Here is an 18111-nt window from a genome sequence, read left to right as displayed (position 1 = left end):
AGGGATAGTTTTTAAACATGCACCTGGATATATTCATGTCCCCGATCCTGATGACAATGATACTGGTGCCCTAAGAGTCAAATCACTTCTCATTTGCTCCCTGTGTGTAGCCTTGGTTCTTATTTTCATGATGCAACGCTGTAGAGTAATAAATGAAACACAGGAGGTTTTTTGTAGACTGCACATCCTGAACCAGCTCACGCTTTTGAGGGCGTTCTCACAAGAGACCAAAAAAAAGGTGGCTCTGTGAAATAAAATATTTGTCAAGGATCACACAATTTGTCAAAGGAGGAAGCTGGGATTGAAGCCAGTTTTTTTGTTCCACCTCGTGCGGTTTATCCTCTAAACAGGTATCTCTGCCTTTAACATGTTTTTTTAACATATGCAACTGCCTTGTGTTTAATTATTGGTGCATAAGTTTAGAGTGTGGGACGTTGGCATAAGCCACACGAGGGCTCGGCTCGTTTTGAGCGGGAGAATGATATAGAACTTCGAGCAGAACCAGGCATCTGGCTCGAGCTTTCATTGGCTCACCTACCTCTAGTGTGCGTCTTACAGAATAGTGCACATGGAGTGCATAGCCATCCGGAGACATGTGTTAAAAAGAATATTTTTTATGAAATACTACTATATAAAATGTCCACTGTGAAGAATTGTCGAACTCAAACATTATAATTAGAACTAAACACAACAGTAATGAAAATTCTGCTCTTAATTCTTTTTTTTTTAATTGTATTTCATCCAACCCTGCCTCTAATAGTCTTAACTCCGACCTACAGTAATCCTTAACCTTGCATATAAACTATCCCCAGTACTAACTCCAGCCTTTAACCTTACTCTAATAGTGACCTTTGCACAGCCCGTCATATTTTAAAACCTTTACACCTTCCTGTTTGTTGCAGTTGTTTTACTGATAATAAAGGGCAACTTATGTTTGCTGTAGTGACCTTAAAATGGGTTATTAATCCTTCTTTTGTGAGATCCATTTATTAGTGAGGATAACTGAAATAAAAAATATACCCCTCTCCAGAGAGAATGAAAAAGTTAATGTCACTCCATTATTAAGCCTCAACTGGTAGAAAATGGTTCTTAAGGCAAAATTGGGATTGAAGGAGATGGTGCCAAATGGATCGCATCCTTCCTCACAGGATGAACCCAGAGATTCCGCCCAGCACCCTTCCCGTCGGAACCCAAGAGCATCATCTGCGGCATCCCGCAAGGTTCAGCTCTCACCTACATGACGCCCCTGGCCAACATCGTGAGAACCAACGGCCTCAGCATCATTTCCTACGCAGACGACTCTCAGATCCTCCTCCCTCTCTCTCTCTCAAAAGACCCCTCCACCACCAGGACAAACTTCCACAACTGCATGACGAGCATCGCCGAATGGATGAAGACCACCTGCCAGAAGCTCAACATGGACAAGACTGAATGAAGTGCTGATCTTTGGAAGTGACACCTCCCTGAGGAACTCTGACCCACGCCCGCAACCATGGCTAATCTCCTATACAGCAAACTCACCATTGAAACTCCAGATCAACGCAGTCGCCTCCACTTGCTACCACACCCTTGCATGCTCCGAAAGATCTTCAGATGGCTCCCCATCGACACTAGGAAGACCGTCACCCAAGCCCTAGTCACCAGCCGACTCGACTATGGCAACACATTCTATGCAGGAATCGCCACCCAACTCCTGAAGCGACTCCAGGCGATACAGAACTTAATTGGCAGGGTCATCCTCAACCTCCCCAAACGGACCCACAACAACCCCCACCTCAGGAACCCCATCCAGAAAAGATGCCAATTCAAGATGCTGATACACGACTACAAGGCCCTCCACAACTAAAGACCAGCATGCATCAACCACCATCTGAACTACCCCCAACCCTCCAGACACGTGCGCTCCGCCTCTCTCACACTCACTCCCAGCATCCGTTGAAGCAACAGCAGAGGACGCTCCTTCTCCTACCTCGCTGCCAAGCCCTGGAACAGCCTTCCCCTCCACCTCTGAACAGCTTCCTTTCTCACAGAATTCAGAAAGGGACTCGAGACCTGGGTCTTTCATTGATCACATCAGGATCCTAGTGCCTGGATACCCCCATGGGTGATTAGCCACGCTCTACAAATCCCGATTGTTTTACATATATTTGTCTTTATGCAGAACAGTGCTGCAGTGATCAATGGAAATACAAAGTACCCCTCAAAACCGGCCCTGGCAAAGTGCTCAAGGCTACCCCCCGACCCCCCCCCCCCCCCCCCCCCCCCCCCACTGCCGGTGTGGGGGGCGACCGCGCTCTCTGCCAGGGCCGGTTTTCGGACGATTTTGTTACAGGGCCGATTTTGCAGCTTTCCTGCAAAACCGGCCTTGTAACAAAATCGGCCCCCAGGGGCCCAAAACCAGCCCCCACCAGTGCAGCGCACCAGGGGATTGCCTGGTGCCCGCAAGGGCCAGTCTGGGCCTGATCAACATGCAACTAATGATGAAATCTGTGTGCATAATGATTGTGCCTATTTGGTCAGCTTGATATATTCTGGCCCATTGTACAAAAATGTGATCAGAATAGGTAGTCTAAATAGGGAGATTATCCAGCGTTTCGATCCACATAATAAATACAGAAATCTTCATCGGAACACAAAGGTCAGGAGATGCTTTGGGTAGGACCCCGAAGTTTGCATTGATTCTTGTATTGCACAAGGGCATGGGTACTCACAAACATTTGCCCAGGGGCCACAAACTACGGTTTGTGGTGTGACCGAGGGCGACACAGATCCCAGCAGGGAGGTGGTAGAGGGTCTGGGTGGGTCAGGGATTGTTTAAGGCGGTCCAAAAACATGTTAAATAAAGAGGCATGCATATATTTGCAGGTTAATAAATGCTTGCTCATGTATTTAACATTTTGTTCTGAGTATTTGTGCTCAGCAACTAAACAGCAGCTGGTGCTGCTGTTCACCAAGGGGGCCGTATTTATAGGTCAAGAGGTCCGCAAGCGGCCCGCGTGCCGTACTTCACTGCACTAGGGCAATGGACTAGATTTGTGGTTTGTTAGTAGAGCTGCACGAGGATGCTTTTGCTGCAGTAGTGGGTGGCGCTATGGGCTGTTGATTGGAACTGACATGCATTAGCAGTTGTGAGCAAGTAACGAGTATAGTGTAGATGTAGCCAGTAAGTTCAGATTGAGGTGCATTGTCGCTGGTAAGAGTTTTATTCTGCAGCCTAAAGTTCACTAATTATTTATCCTCCTCATTGAGTGGAGTTACCGTCTGCAGATGTAGCCCTTTGCGTTGGCCAGGCTTACAGTGCATTAACATCTGCACGGTCACAGTTTGGTAGCATTTCGAGGTGCTGGTCGGTGCATGTGTTGCAGGAAGTCCCCAAGGAGTGTTCCAGGGTGGGTAGAGTTATGCAATGTTCCATCTGATCTGGGTGCATGAACTTTGGCAGTGGTTCTGGGTTATAATGTGGGTGACGTGTTGTCCCGTGTGAGTTTCCAGGTATTTCAAGTTAGGAGCTCAGAAGGAAGAAGTTTGTGCCTTGGATACTTCCTCTGAAGCCACCTTGTCAATCTTGGGGTCATCTGCATGTGTGATCTTGGGCTTAATGTCGTGTCTGTGTGTGTCAGTATAGTTCGAGGCGGTTGAATTCTTCTGTCGTGTTTTCGATGAGTTTGGATTGTTTATACATCCCAATGCTGTGCTAAAGGTATATGGGTGGGTTCATTGTCAGAGTTATGCGTGGGACTCAGCACTAGAGTAGTGACGAAAAGTAAATGGGGACCTTATTGCATTCCTAGTGTTGTGTGTTGGCACTAGTGTGCTGCAGTAGTGATCCGAGTGCACAATACTCTGGTGAGTTGACAGAAGTGCGTGTGCCCAGGACTGGGTTTGTTGCTTGCACTGTTGCAGTACTGTACAGAGGGGGTGCTTGACCAGAGCGGATTGTGAGCCCTTGCACTGCCGTAGAGCGGAGAAGCAGAGGTGCATAACATGTCGTTTCACGCGAACTATTACTCGCGCCGGGTCCATTCTTGGCAGGCAAAGACGCAGTTCGTCTTGTGTGATCTTGCGCACCCCGCCTGTATTGCCTCTTACTTTCTCCGCTCCCCCCCCCCCCCCCCCCGACGCCGCGAGGGCTTCGTGCCCTGCACTTACCGTAAGTGAATAAGCACCCCTTCCCCGTGCCTGAATCACAGTGTTTACGAGCGGCCTCCCAAATTGCTGCATTAAAGTGGCTAAATTGACCCGCGCGCGCGGCGTCCTGCGCGCTGACCATGGCTGATGACTCACCCGCGCTGCGCGTGACCTTTGGCGGGAACCCGGCCCGCTGCTGGGGCACGTGCGCAGGTCCCCTGCACTTAGCGCGCGCCGTAGCATGACAGCGCCGCGTGCTTCCGGGAGGCGCAGCCCACGCTAATGCATGCTTGTTAGTCGGCTTCGCAGTTTTCCTTAAATGTCAGCCGTACATTTACGCACTTTTCTTATTTATTTCAGCCCTTATACAACCAACCCTCGGACACCAAACAGTATCATGAAAACATCAAAATGTAAGTATAAAGCAAAAAACATTACCTTGAATGTCAGGAGAGGCATTAGTTGGGTACATCCAGTGCCCCGATTGGCCTAGTGATTGCTGCATGTTCTTGCCAAGGGGAACAAACATTTCTTTAATGGATTATTTGGAACCAACAAGCTTGCGTCATATTCGACCGAAACTCAAGCAAGCATATGTAAACTAGAAACAAAATTGCGTATTTGGGGATATCAAACAGAAGTGTGGGTAAACTTGTGCTCTAATGCAAACTTGTCACTATGCTGCTGCTGTTCTGCACCCTTTTCTCGCCTCCTCACTTTAGTCCCTCGACCAAGCACTTTAGTTTGAAACACACACACTCCACTTCCCGATATCCTACTGTAACTGCTAAAAGTCAGGCCCCGGTGAATTTTGGCCCCGTAGCCTGATTGGCACACAGATGACAGCCAACACAACCCAATCACGGACCAGAAAACCCAGGTGTCCTGTTGCTCAGCTATACCTGCCAACCTCCTGATTCATACGCACGAAGGGGATCCCATTAAGGTGTCTTGAGCAGGAACACTTTTTTGAAAAGAGATCTGTTTGAAAAGCAGGTGACCCTATTAAATTCTATGCAGGCCTTTTGTTTGTCAGAAGGGTGAATAGAAGTGGAAAGGTGACAACCCGCCACATTCAAGTGATTTGACGGAGATGAACTAAGAAGGCAAACTAAGAAGGCTTTGCCTTATCGAACTAATATTGATGACGAGTTACAACTCCTAGTTCCCCCCACCCCCCAAGAGACTACTTCTGTGTAGATCTCAAAGGGCGCCTGGGTTTGAGAGCAGACTTACGTTGCTTTACCTTATGATGTTGCGTATATTTTCTTTGCACAGCAGTGATGGCTAAAGGTCTGCACCCTGGATCTGGTTGCCCTCTAGTGTTGAACTAACTCTGATCCTTCCATGGATAAATCTTCTATTTGAAATTTTTTAAGGTCTCCAAATTCTCCTCACCACTTTTTTTGGGTGCACAGAGGAGGAATGCACATCATCTCATGTCTGTCGTTTTTAGGTTTATGCTGAAGAAATGCACGTTAAAACCCATCAAAATGCCATACTCACTTTTCCAAGGCAAAACCCGCAGCATGTCTGAGGATGGCATGTCTCATGTATCCCACAAAGGACATAGTATGTCCCATCAAATTGAATGCTATCACTGTGTTATTCCTGTGGTAAAAAAAAAAATGTAAACCACTCACAAGACGCATCTCGTCTTGACCTGCGCCAATAACAATCTTATAATATATAACTTGCATTTAAAGGACTTAAAATGTGAATATTAACCTATTGTCTATGAAGAGAGCTACATCAGGGGAAGAAACACTTTCCTTGCGGAGAGCATTGTAACACACTGAACTACTCTTTCTATACATAGAGCGCAACATCAGGCGCAAAACCACTCTTTTAAGCGCAGTGCAGGGGCCAAAACACACTTTCTCTACATAGAGAATGTCCGGGATAAAACCTCTCTGGATGTAGAGGCAGTATTAGGGACAGAACCATGGTTTCTTTTTGTAGAGCTCAACATCAGTGGCAAACCTACTCATTCTGTACGTCGAGCACAGCAACAGGTACAAGACCAATTTTTCTGTTGCAGAGAGCACCATCAGAGGCAATACTAGATGCATCCCCAAAAAAGGAATATCACTTGTAATGGATTACATTAATCCATGGACATAAAAAAAAAATCGTACATGTTTATGTGGTCAAGATGTCCCACAAGAGCAGCAATAATGTAGTGTGATCCTAGTTTGAATTTAGGAATATCGTTCACCCAGGACTGCTGAACTGTCTTGCAAGAACAGAGGTCAGATTGCTGCACCTCAGCTTCTCTTTGGGTCTTGCATGTGGGGGCTCTTTTCGCTCGGTTCTTTAAAGAATTAATTCTCCTAGGCTCATTCTCGCTCTGTCTTCAGGGCCTCTGGGCCCCTTCTCACAATACTTAATTTCAGTAGACCAATTAAAGGGTGGCTGTTTCTTCTCTGTGCTGGACCCCACAATATGCATTAGGAAAGAGGTCAGTTGTGGTCTGTGGGGTGTGAGGACAGCTGGTGTGGGGGTTCACAACATTTCTGAGTACTGTGGACTATTGGGGGAAAAAAAGAAGCCGAGGTGAGATGGTTATCCTATTTGTTTTGGTGTTTTGTATTGTATTATGTAGGGCTGCCCATACTCATTGCTAACATAAGGTATTTTCTAAGGAGGTCCAGTTGAATTATTTGCATAACACTTCATTCCACTGGCGAGGTTGACCAGCACTCAGATTTGCATTGGGTTCCTTGACACCCTTTGGAGTGCATGGTTAAAAGAATGTTTGTGGTTTGGTTTTTAAAGGGTTTTAAAGGACTTTTTGATGTGCATGATTTCCAGTGGCCACATCTAACCGCGGATTCCTCATCTTGAATACCTCCCCACATGCCATACTGGATCTGTAAATCTTGTGCAGTAGCTCCTGGCCACCACCAGGTGGCGCCTTCTGCCTCTGTTCCATCTCTCAAGATGATGCCACAAACCTGCAAACAGGTGTCCCTCACCCGCGAGCTGAAGAAAACTTCTATTTTTCCTCACTAGGAGATACTCTGATGCACTTAAAACCATGTTTTGTCAGTGTTCAAGGATGCCACCTCTTAAGAGGGCAGGATTTAAAGCATAGCATGTGTTGGGAGCAGATGTCAGTTTATGTAGTGCCTCAGGACCAATCATGACTCAAGTCCAGTGATGAATGTTCCTCATCCAACCTAAGGCCATTAGGGAACAAGACAGGAGTCACAGAACATAAGAAACAGGGCTGATCTCGGTCAAGGTCGTCCTCGTCAGGTAGGCCAAAGACTAAGTTGAAAGTTGAAGAACAACAATAACAAGAAGCACATTCTGAACTCTTAGAAGTGCAGATGCTCCTGATTCAGGTAACAGTTATGCAGTCTGTGCTTGTGGCACCCCACTTTGGCCCCCAACTTGGACCCTATGCCAAATCTGGAGCTGATATGTCCCAAATTCTCAGTTTTTAACTAAGCAACAAAATTGGGCCTTCAAGATGACCATGTTGCAGTTCTTCAAAATGGTTTCACGTCCCTCTGACGCACTTTTTGGCCCCACAGACCCACCGGGCTTCTCTTCCCGTAGCTGACTGCCATGGATAAACTCATCCTGCTCTGTTGCTGGCGCTAGGTTATGTCTCCGCGCCTGTCTCACTGGCAAAAAGAACAATTGATGGACAGAATGCAGAACAATGTCATACATTCATCGCAGTACAGGGATCTGGACCTAAATTCATCGTTTTTTTTGCTCCTCATGCCATTCCAGTTTGGACCCAGCCATATGCGAATCAGTCTTGACCCTGCGCCCAATGGGAACAGTCCAGCCTGAACTGCCAGGCCAGGTCCTACCTGGACTGGAAACAAGCATCCTAGGACTGGTTTCGGGGTTTCACCCCTCATCAGCCAGGTTCGCTTGACTCGAGTGGTTTGGAGAGCACAGGACCCACATGTGGGCATACCCGTCCCACTCGGGGTGACAAATGCAAAAAGAACAATTGATGCACAGAATGCAGAATAATGCTATACCTTCACCCCAGTACAGAGATCTGGGCTCTCACAGGTGTCAGCTCATCTTCTGGCTCCAGTAATGTTGGTTTCAGATCCATCTCCTGTGCCACTCGCAGATCCAAAACCAATCTCGACAAGAGCTTGTCCAATGCCGAGATAGATGTTCACCAGATTTGATGCTCAAGTGGACGACGGATCCCCTCTGGCGCACTGTCTAGGTAGCAGTACTTCCGCAGGACAGAGGAAATTTTCGGTTGGATTCGGAGGCCATTCAGGTCTTCTAAAAATTTTCAACACAACGTCGATGAGGAGGCAGATAGTTTGCGCCCTCATTATTATTATACATATGATGGACATTCTCCTGATGTAAAATCACCACTAACTTGAGTACCTCCTTAGAGGCTCCCCTGGATTCGTGGCTCAGACTTTTGGGGTAGGGGTCGACGGTACAAAATAAAGTTTTGCAGTGGTGTTTCATAGGGCTTTAGAAGGTCTGGTATCACCACTGCGTACAGAAGAGACGAGACATAACCTTTTTTTAAAATCTGCTTTTATTGGCATTTCACAAACATTTACAATGCATGGCAATTAGGTAGAACATTTGTGCATTATGTTCATACTGGTCTTTCGTTTTATAAAATGTTCCATATTTGGTTTTGTCGTCCATCATATCTCTGCATATGCCACTTTCTTTTATAAATAACCTCAAACAAACGTTCCCGAAGCCCCCTCCTCTCATTCCTGCCTGATGAATCTCATTGTCCAGTGTTTTTCACAAATGCACCACCTATTTATAGAGAATTGTGTAGCCTAATTAGTTTTGCTGCACAGATCTCTATGCAATTAAACTACTTTAGGAGAACAGTACATACAGCGCCTGAACTCTTCTAACTCAAATATGCACTATATCACTAAAGACCTAAACAGCTTTGGTTTATAAAAAAAAAACGAGTAAATTAATATGCTTGTGGAAATTTATGGGGGAAGATGGTCATTTTTATGAGATTTCAGTGCATTCATCATCGCGTCCCATCTGTGTGCTAAAAATACTTGTCTTAATACGGCGCGCTTCTCTGTGTAAATACCCACTTTCAGTGTTCAGCCATTTTACGGCTATGCCTTGCCAGTGCATGGTCGAGGGTGGGTTAGTATTTTCCCAGTTCATAGTGAAGATGCGACAAACCTAGAGGTTGGTCGTGTTTGGGATGCGGGGAAAGACCTAAGACGCACGCCTCAAGTGAGTGACGCACACGTTGGCCCGTCATGTGAGTGAGTGTAGTGATGATCTCCTCCCAATGTAATTTAAAATTAGAACAGGACCACATCATGTGCAGGAAATCTGCATCTACCACCTGGTAGCATAGACAAGTGGAAACGACACCATAGTACATTTCCTAAGTCTGTGAGGTGGTAAATGGGCTCTGTTTAATACATAGAATTGTGTCAATTTAAATCTTGCATTATGCATAATCCTTTGACAAGCACAGGCAGGGGCAAGATGGCCGCCGACAGACCGTAGGAGGTAGCAGCTCTCAAACCACTCTCCCGTAGTGATGTGCTGGAGACCTTGGATTAAGCGATAAGAATATGCGATTGCTGCATCCCATATCCTGAAGCAATATCAGTTGAACCGCGCAGTGTGATGATCGAGGACTATACTAATTGGTTTGCCCAAGTGGAGTGGTCTTCAGCACAAGTGTATGCTTGCTCTGAGAAAGGGGCGAGTTCTTTCTGGCGGAAAGTCGGAGTAACGATAGTGGAGACACTCCAGCGCTTTCAGACAGGCTGGGACACTGCAAGGCGGGTCATGGCCCCGAAAGTACTGAAGGCGATCAAGGACTTAGCTGGAAGAGAGGACGAGGATGTACAAGCGAGTGATTCCGAGATTCCGGCTGCAAATCTCAGAGCGAAGGCTCGCCATAGAGCTCAAGCACGAAGAGAGGCTGCCAGGCTGCGGGAGGAAGAGAAATTGTCTGCGACGGTACGAAGAAAGCAGGACAGAGAGGCAGTGAAAAGAAAAAAAGAGCTACCTGGTAAAGGATCTTGTAAGAGCGTGGATGTTGACTCCGATTCGTTGAGGGAGGTCAGCCTGCGACAGCCGACGCTGTTTGAGTCATTCCCGGCGCTTAGAATGGGGAATGCGCCCGCTGATGCTACTGGGATGGCCGGGTCAGCCGAGGTTACAGAACGGTTGAACCTATTGACAGATGTAAGCGAGGCTGTGTTCCTAGAGGTTGAACCGGAGTTGGAGGGTGACGTCAATGGTTTGAGGAGCGAGGCGCAACCCGGGGCAGCAGCTGTGATGACTCAAGGAGAAAAGTTACGCGCGCCGGAGAATGACGGCAGCGATTCACGGAGGGAGACCACAGGCAAAGCAACAGCTCTGGAGAGCGAAAGTGGGTTAGCCACCTCAGACCTAGAGGTGGCTCATAACAGTAATGAGCAGCCAGAAGCAGCAGTTCGGGAGCAGTTAACTGGCTCAAATCAGATAAGTCCTCTGTTTGAAAGTGCGGGGGAGGAAACAGACGCACAGAGAAATGCTTCAGCAAGTGCAGCTGCTTTAAAGGCTATACCTTTGACCCCATCGTTAATATCGGCGCAGAGCATGCAGCAAGCCCAGACGGGCAAGGCGCAAGAGGGGGCTAGTTTATTGAGTGAAGGTACCTTGATAGTCGAGGTGACACAGCAATTGCAGCAATCACCGGGCAATAAGGAAACATCAGGGAGATCCTTTTCAAATAATAACCTAGTAGACAACCCAGTAGACAAAACGAGCAAAACGAGTAAAGCTAAAGATGGTAATAAGGAGAATACATGTGAAGGAGTCCCATATAATGCTCAAGTAGTGTCTGGAGGGGGGGATAATGGGGGTGATAATAGGAAAAACTATTTGCCTCCAGCAGCTACTGGTTCTCCTAGTGATGATTGCTTCTTTACCGGGAATGATGATGATAAGGAAGATAATGAGGATAATGAAGAGGAGGAGGAGGATGAAGAATCAGATCTAAGTGATGACTTATCCACTAAATTAGATGATCTACCATCGTCTACGGAGAGCTGCTTGGAGGTTTCAGAGGTTGACACTTCAGAACTTGAATCAGAGTCAGAGCATAATACTGTACTAAAGCAAAATCCAGGGGGTAAGTCAAGTAGAGCCAGAGGAAGGACCCGCAGAAGAGCCAAGAAGCTTGGGAGCACAACGCAGACGGGGGTGGCTAAAAACTGGACTGGGACCATGCAGCCACTTCGCAGCTATATCAGGAGGGCGCAGCTGGTGGCTCCCTACAACCAAATCAGGCTCAGGTTCAGACACAGGCTCATGAGGGAGGTTACGCAGCTAGCTTTGAACTTCTGTTTTCAACCCTGAAGCAAATCCAGGGGGAGGCTCGGCTTGAGAGTCAGAGAGCTAGACACGCAAATAAGAAAATTCAAGGCTCCCTACGCAAAGTCAATAAAATGTATGCGGAAGTGTCTGGCAGACTGGTGGAAGTGGAGGAGAGGACAGGCAAAGTGGAGGATGAAGTTGTAAAATTACAGGAGTATAGACACGAGCAAGAAAAGACCTCATCGGATGTTCTGTGGAAGTTAGAAGATTTCGAGAATAGACAAAGGCGCAATAATATAAGACTGCTTGGAATTGAGGAAGGGAAGGAGGGGGCTGATGTACGTGCCTTTGTTGTTGAGCTGCTGAAAGGGGCTTTCCCAGAGATGGACAAGTGGGATTGGGACAAGGAGGTACAGCGGGCGCATCGTTTTCCACTGATACGAAGAAAACATAATGTAGGCTCCAAATCTAGGGCCATATTGGTGTATGTGGGAAACTTTCTGTTAAGGGAGGAGGTAATCAGCAAGGCAAAGCCAGTGGCCAAACGATCATACAAAGATATAATCTTTTTCGCTCGTCCAGACTTCTGCCACACCACTGTGGAGAGAAGGTGGCGCATGAGGCAGTTAATAACACCCTTTCAAAATGTAGGATGTGAGGTATTTTTGATGTTTCCCTGCCGCCTCAAAGTTGGCTTTAATGGTCAGTTCAGGGTGTTTTACTCTGAAATAGTGGCACAGGAGTACCTGACTTACCTAAGAGAAGGGAAGGCACAAAGAGAAGGAAAGGCGCAAAGCGACAGGGCTGCAGCAATAAGACAAACAGCTCATTTGACATAGTAAAAAGGAAGGAAGGAGGAGTAAGGAAGGGAGCAGCACGCATAAGACGCACTATGCAGGGTTATGAAATGAATAGTGGGAGAGTGGGGGGGAGAGGCTTCCTGGGGGGCTCGGCTGTCAGATATAGGTCAGCATTGACCTATTTGCCAGTAAAGGGGGGGTTCGGGGAGGGGAGGGGGGGTACAGGGCACGGTGCAGCGGCAAAAGGCAGAATCAGGGGTACAGGGCACGGTACAGCAGCAAAAGGCAGAATTTCTCACAGAAGAAGAGGTGGGAGTGAGGGGAGAGAGGGGAGATAAGACAAGGGGTTTGGGCCTTGAAGGAAGGAAGGTTACATTTGATGGTTGGCACAGATTAAAAAATTTAAGAAATAATGGAAAAATAAATAAGTCGAATAAATGTATGATTATATATGCTAGCAAACTAAGAAACTATGTATGGGGACTAGATATGTAACATGGAATGTGTGTGGTCTAAATGATGCCCAGAAAAGGTTAAAGGTTGCAGTTGCATTAAGACAAATGAATGTTGATTTTATTTTTTTGCAGGAAACACGTCATGGCCTCGCAAGAATATTTTTTGAAACAGTTGGGTTTTCAGGTATTAGTAAACTCGCGGCAAGGTGTCAAAAAATGGGGAGTAGCTATATTATCTAGGAATAAAAATGTGTTAATGAGAAAAAAAGCACAGGATCAATGGGGGAGATGGGCAATGATTGAGTGCATGATAGATGGGGAATGGACTACGTTGGTATCAGTATATGGATCAACCGAGGACGACCCTGAGATCTTTCAGTTTTTGGACGTGGAATTAGCTACCTGGGCTCCTAGAATTATCATGGCAGGGGACTTTAATATCAATGGCGCTGATGGCTTGGGGTTGGGCTCATATGGTAAATACCAAGGTAGGAAGAGGCGGGTATGCCAGGCCCTGCAGGGTTTAGTAGCAAATAATGCTTTATCAGATGTCTGGGGGAAAAAGTGGGCCGAGAGGAAGGGTTTTACATACTATTCTGCTCCACATCAAACCTGTGTAAGATTGGACTACTTCTTCGTCTCAAGTATAGTCCTTTCGGACTCAAGGATAGAAAGACTCCCGAGGATCCTTAGTGATCATAATCCCCTAGTGCTTACACTAGCTAAGTCAACAAACATTAGACAGCAAAGAGTGTGGACTTTTGAAAGAGGGTTACTACAAGAAGATAAATATGTGGAGCATATGAAAAAATGGATTAGGGAATTTTTTTAGATCAATAGAGATAGTTCTGCTACAGGGGTAGTTTGGGATGCCTTTAAGGCGGGAGTCCGGGGGGAGACGTTGAGTTTTAACTCTTTTAAGCGAAAGCAGGAGCAGATGCGGAATATAGAATTAGCGGGGGCAGTACTTAAGGCTGAGGAGAAACTGGAGGAGTGTGTTATGAATGGAATCCCATTAGATACTGTTATGATAGAACTTCTGAAAGCCAAAGGGGATGCAGAGGGAGATATTGCCAGAAAAGCTGCGAAAATATATACAACAAAAAGAGAGAGATGTCACGAATTTAGTGAGACAGTAGGTAGAACGCTGGCTATACGGACAAGGCAACAAGAAGCATCGGGTACTGTGAGGGAGATCAGGGATAATGTAGGCAGGATTCATACAGATTCAGAGGAAATAAGGGAGGTCTTTAGAACTTTCTATGAGAAACTGTATGATGAATCAATAAGGGGAGATGCCCGGGGAATCAGAAATTACTTACAGGAGATTCCGGTAGTTAAGTTCACGGATGAGGAGGCAGTAGGTTTGGAAGAGGTTATTCAGGGAGAAGAAATCAAAAATGCTATTTTGAACCTCCCCTCAGGGAAAGCAGCGGGCCCTGATCAGATCCCAATAGAGTTTTACAAAGTGTTTTGGGACACTTTAGAAGGGGATATAATTAGGACAATGCAACAGGCGCAGATAGGCGAATCTATTCCTGGATCATGGGGGGGCGCGGAAATTGTGATAATTTTGAAAAAAGGGAAGCCTTCGGAAGAACCTGGATCATATAGGCCCATCACCCTAATGAATACGGATACTAAGGCATTCTCTAAAGTGTTAGCAACAAGATATGCTAGGATAATAGATAAAGTCGTGAGTAAGAACCAGCAAGGCTTCATACCTGGAAGGGGCACTACCCATCACACACGTAAGGTGATAACTTTATTTGATGCTACAGCAGTCTCAGGGGACCCGATGACGGTCATGTTGCTAGATGCGGAGAAAGCATTTGATTGGGTCTCCGGGACTACCTGTGGCATGTAATGGAAAGATCAGGTGTAAAAAAACAATCCGTTAAAGCAATCCAGGCACTATATGTAGACCCAATGGCCTCCGTGCGGGTGAATGGGGGGTCTACAGGACAATTTTGGATAAGGAGAGGTACGAGGCAAGGATGCCCCTGCTCCCCACTGCTATTTGCCATGTATATGGACCCACTGATCCGTAGAATAGAGATGTGTGAATTAATAACGCCATTACTTACACGAACTGGCCAGTGTAAAATACTAGCATACGCCGATGACGTTGCAGTGATTACACCGACCCCAACGGAGGCTATTGTCCAAGTTGAAATTGAGGCCTTGAAGTTTGGGGAGATCTCGGGCTATAAACTTAACACTGCTAAGACACAGATAATTAAAAACTGTCACACTATCTGTACAGATGGCCGAGTGATTCAGGCAGGAACATACTTAGGGGTGACTATCTCGGCCGACCTAGATGGCTTAGTGGAAAAGAATATAACACCTCTAATAAAGTGCGGAAGGACTTGGATAGATTAGATAACTTACACCTATCTATCGTGGGGCGGACGAACGTAGTAAAGATGCTAGTTTTACCTAAGTTCCTTTATTTTTTCAGAGCAATACCCTTATTATTTGAGGCCAAGCTGTTTAAGAATATCGAATATTTGATTAATAGATTCATTTGGGCAAAGGGGAAAACCAGGAGGGCACTCAGGTTTATGACACTTTCACGGGAGAGGGGTGGGTGGGCACTGCCAGATTTAAAGCTATATTATAGGGCAGCAGCTTTGCAATATATGGTAGGCTTGGTGGGAGGGGCAGAGTCCGAAGGATGGAGTGAGTTTGGCTCATTGGCAATATATGGCCTGATATTGGGGTCAGAAGCTGAGAACGTACTGCTGAAATATACGGAGCCTAGTTACTTCAAAAGGACACGGTTCAAGACGCTTATTGCGGCTCATGCAGTTTGGAAAGCTTTTGCCAAAAGGTTTGGGCTGGGGAGGTATAATTTCTATACTAGATTGAAAGAAAATCCAAATCTGCCAGAGGAGGTTTTCGCTGGCCCTATATTTTTAGAATGGGAAAAGAAAGGAGTTAGAAGGGTAGGAGATGTGTTAGGACAGCAAGGGGTCTTGCTTCTTCGCTGTTTTCTCTTAAACCCCATTTGAGTTCAAATTTTTTTTTTTTTCTGTTGGGTAATCAATATTATCAATTGGTGTGATATACTAAAGTGAAGAGACTGTATGTATTAGAAAGATCTGAAGTTTGTTGATTGATTTACATTTTTTATTGTATTGTGGCTGATCCGCTAACGGAGAAGAAAAAGCGAAACAAATACTATATTTAGTTTTGATGTAACATATTGCCGTGCCCTGTACGAAAAAGTGGGAAAAAATGTGTCAATAAAAAGTAAAAAAAAAAAAATAATTTTCTTGCATTATGCAATACTGTGCTAGGGCAAGCCAGTATCTGTTTCCATTCTGTGTCGTGAAGGGGTTGCTGTAACTCTGTCTCCTACTGCGTGCCGAGCCTACAATGTGTTGTATCTACTTGTTGCATAATAGCACTGTAGATCCATTTGACTACAAGTAACCGCCTTACAGATAAGTATTTGTAACCTGAGCCCGCTACTTCTGAGTTCTTCTTGCTTTTCAATGGAGCCATAACTGATCATATCCTGGTATTTTGCTCGAAGCCGTTCTCTGATGTCTTAAAATGGGGCAACTCGCTGCTGGAGCAAAGACCAGCACCAGGCACCCCTACATGTATTTTGTTTATGTTCATGCTTTTAATTAAATGGGAAGATTGTTGAGGCGCATATATATATATATATATATATATATATATATATATATATATATATATATATATATATATATATATACACGTGTGTGTGTGTGTGTATATATGTATGTGCAAAAACAACAGATGAAGGACAGAATGCAGAACAATGTCATACATTCACCCCGGTACAGAGATCTGGGCCTAAATATATCGTTTTTTTGCTCACCATGCCATTCCAGTTTGAACCCAGCCATATGCAAATCAGTCAAGCTATCCTGGCTGAAGACGGCTGATAACCAGAAACCGGTCCTAGGATGCTTGATTCCGGTCCAGGAAAGACATGGCTTTGCAGTTCGGGCTGGACTGTTCCCATGTGGCACAGTTTCAAGACTGATTTGCATATAGCCATGTCTGAACTGGGGTGGCTTGGTGAGCAAACAAACGATATATTTAGGCCTAGATCTCTGTACCGGGGTGAATGTTTTGCCATTGTGCAACATTCCATCCATCATCTTGTGTGTTTTGCTATATATGTATGTGTGCATATATATATATATATGTAGGGGTTTCACTTACCTTATACATACTTACCATGTGTTGTAAAGGCATGCGTGGTAAAGATTTATGAGGTAAAGGCATGGTTGTAAACTCAAGTGTGGGAATGTCATACAACCATTGCAAAACCAGGTGGAGTGTGGTCTTGTGCCCTTTTGTCTGGGGCACTGAGGCTTTGGCAATAGTTGACGCTTCATTGTATTTCCCGATCAGTCAATCACCTGAAGAGATTCCTGAACATGAGGCTGGAACACTGAAGGCATCTTCTGGCATATCACGAAGACATCTGCACCTGGAGACAGTGGCGTTAAGAAAGGCCCCGCAGTGAATGGGGGCCCCACAGCACTGTGCCCTGGCCTGAGAGCTCCTAAGCGAGTCTGGAGGGAGGGCCCTCCTTGTAGTTCGCAGGGGGCCCCCAAAAGTTTGGTTACGCCACTGCCTGGAGATGGAACAGGAAAGTGTTGCCAAGTGGGGCACCCCATCTGTGAGGCTATTTGCTTCCTCTGTCCAGTCTTCTGCACTTTAGAGTTTACTCTTTGGGGTTCTATCGGCAACATGCCCTGTGGGATTCCGGCCTCCTACGTGCATTGCCATCTCTGCTGCTTACCCCGCGATTCTTGACAAGTCAGACGGGACCAAGCGTAGAGGACTATCGAAGCCCTGGATTTGGCAGTAGCGTTGGGGACTCTGAACTCCCATCCCACAGTATCTGCCCCCCACTTTGATTTCGATCTTTTGTCCCAGGGCCAGGGCACGAGTTAGGGGGTCCACGCGGGTGGACGGTGCCCCCCACTTCTTTCACAGGGTGGATGCCGTCCACCCTGCCAAGAAGTTGGGCCCCAACAAAAAAGATGCTGAATTCATCCCGGGGTAATTTCTAAACACCTGCGCCTGCACGTTGTTGTCTGTTTTCGATCACAACAAAGTGCAGGCGGGGACGGGGCTCTCTTATTTCTGACTCCTGGTCCATGACAAAGGCCGAGTCTCAGGGGTCATCGAGCCTCCTTTTGCTGGAGTTTCCTGGCTGACAGCAGTCAGGAGCCTCACACCTGATGCAAATGCAGCAGAGGGGAAACAAAGGCTCGCACCTTGTTAGCACTTCACACATACTTAGTAGAGGCAGCTTTTCACTTTGTTCAGGCTCTGTTTAGGAGATTTGCATGCACTGTTAGAACGTCAGATGTGTTGATCTTTCCCAGTATTTGCACAAAATAAATTGCATTTAT

General features: G+C 46.1%; 1 protein-coding gene across 13 annotated transcripts in view; it reads left to right on the top strand.

Annotated features, from left to right (window-relative positions):
• The window catches only part of NCOR2 (nuclear receptor corepressor 2), a 1388857-nt gene that overhangs the window by 593061 nt on the left and 777685 nt on the right, over positions 1-18111 (top strand). For all 13 annotated transcript variants that reach the window (XM_078667637.1, XM_078667632.1, XM_078667640.1 and 10 more), the window contains exon 8: positions 4489-4541. In XM_078667637.1, coding sequence (XP_078523763.1) covers positions 4489-4541 — 53 coding nt within the window. The remainder of the gene's footprint in view (positions 1-4488; positions 4542-18111) is intronic.

The sequence above is a fragment of the Lissotriton helveticus genome, chromosome 11 (genome assembly GCF_964261635.1).
Source record: "Lissotriton helveticus chromosome 11, aLisHel1.1, whole genome shotgun sequence".
Taxonomy (NCBI): Eukaryota; Metazoa; Chordata; class Amphibia; order Caudata; family Salamandridae; genus Lissotriton; species Lissotriton helveticus.
Note: the sequence above shows the minus strand (reverse complement) of the source record. Positions and strands in the feature narration are given on the sequence as shown.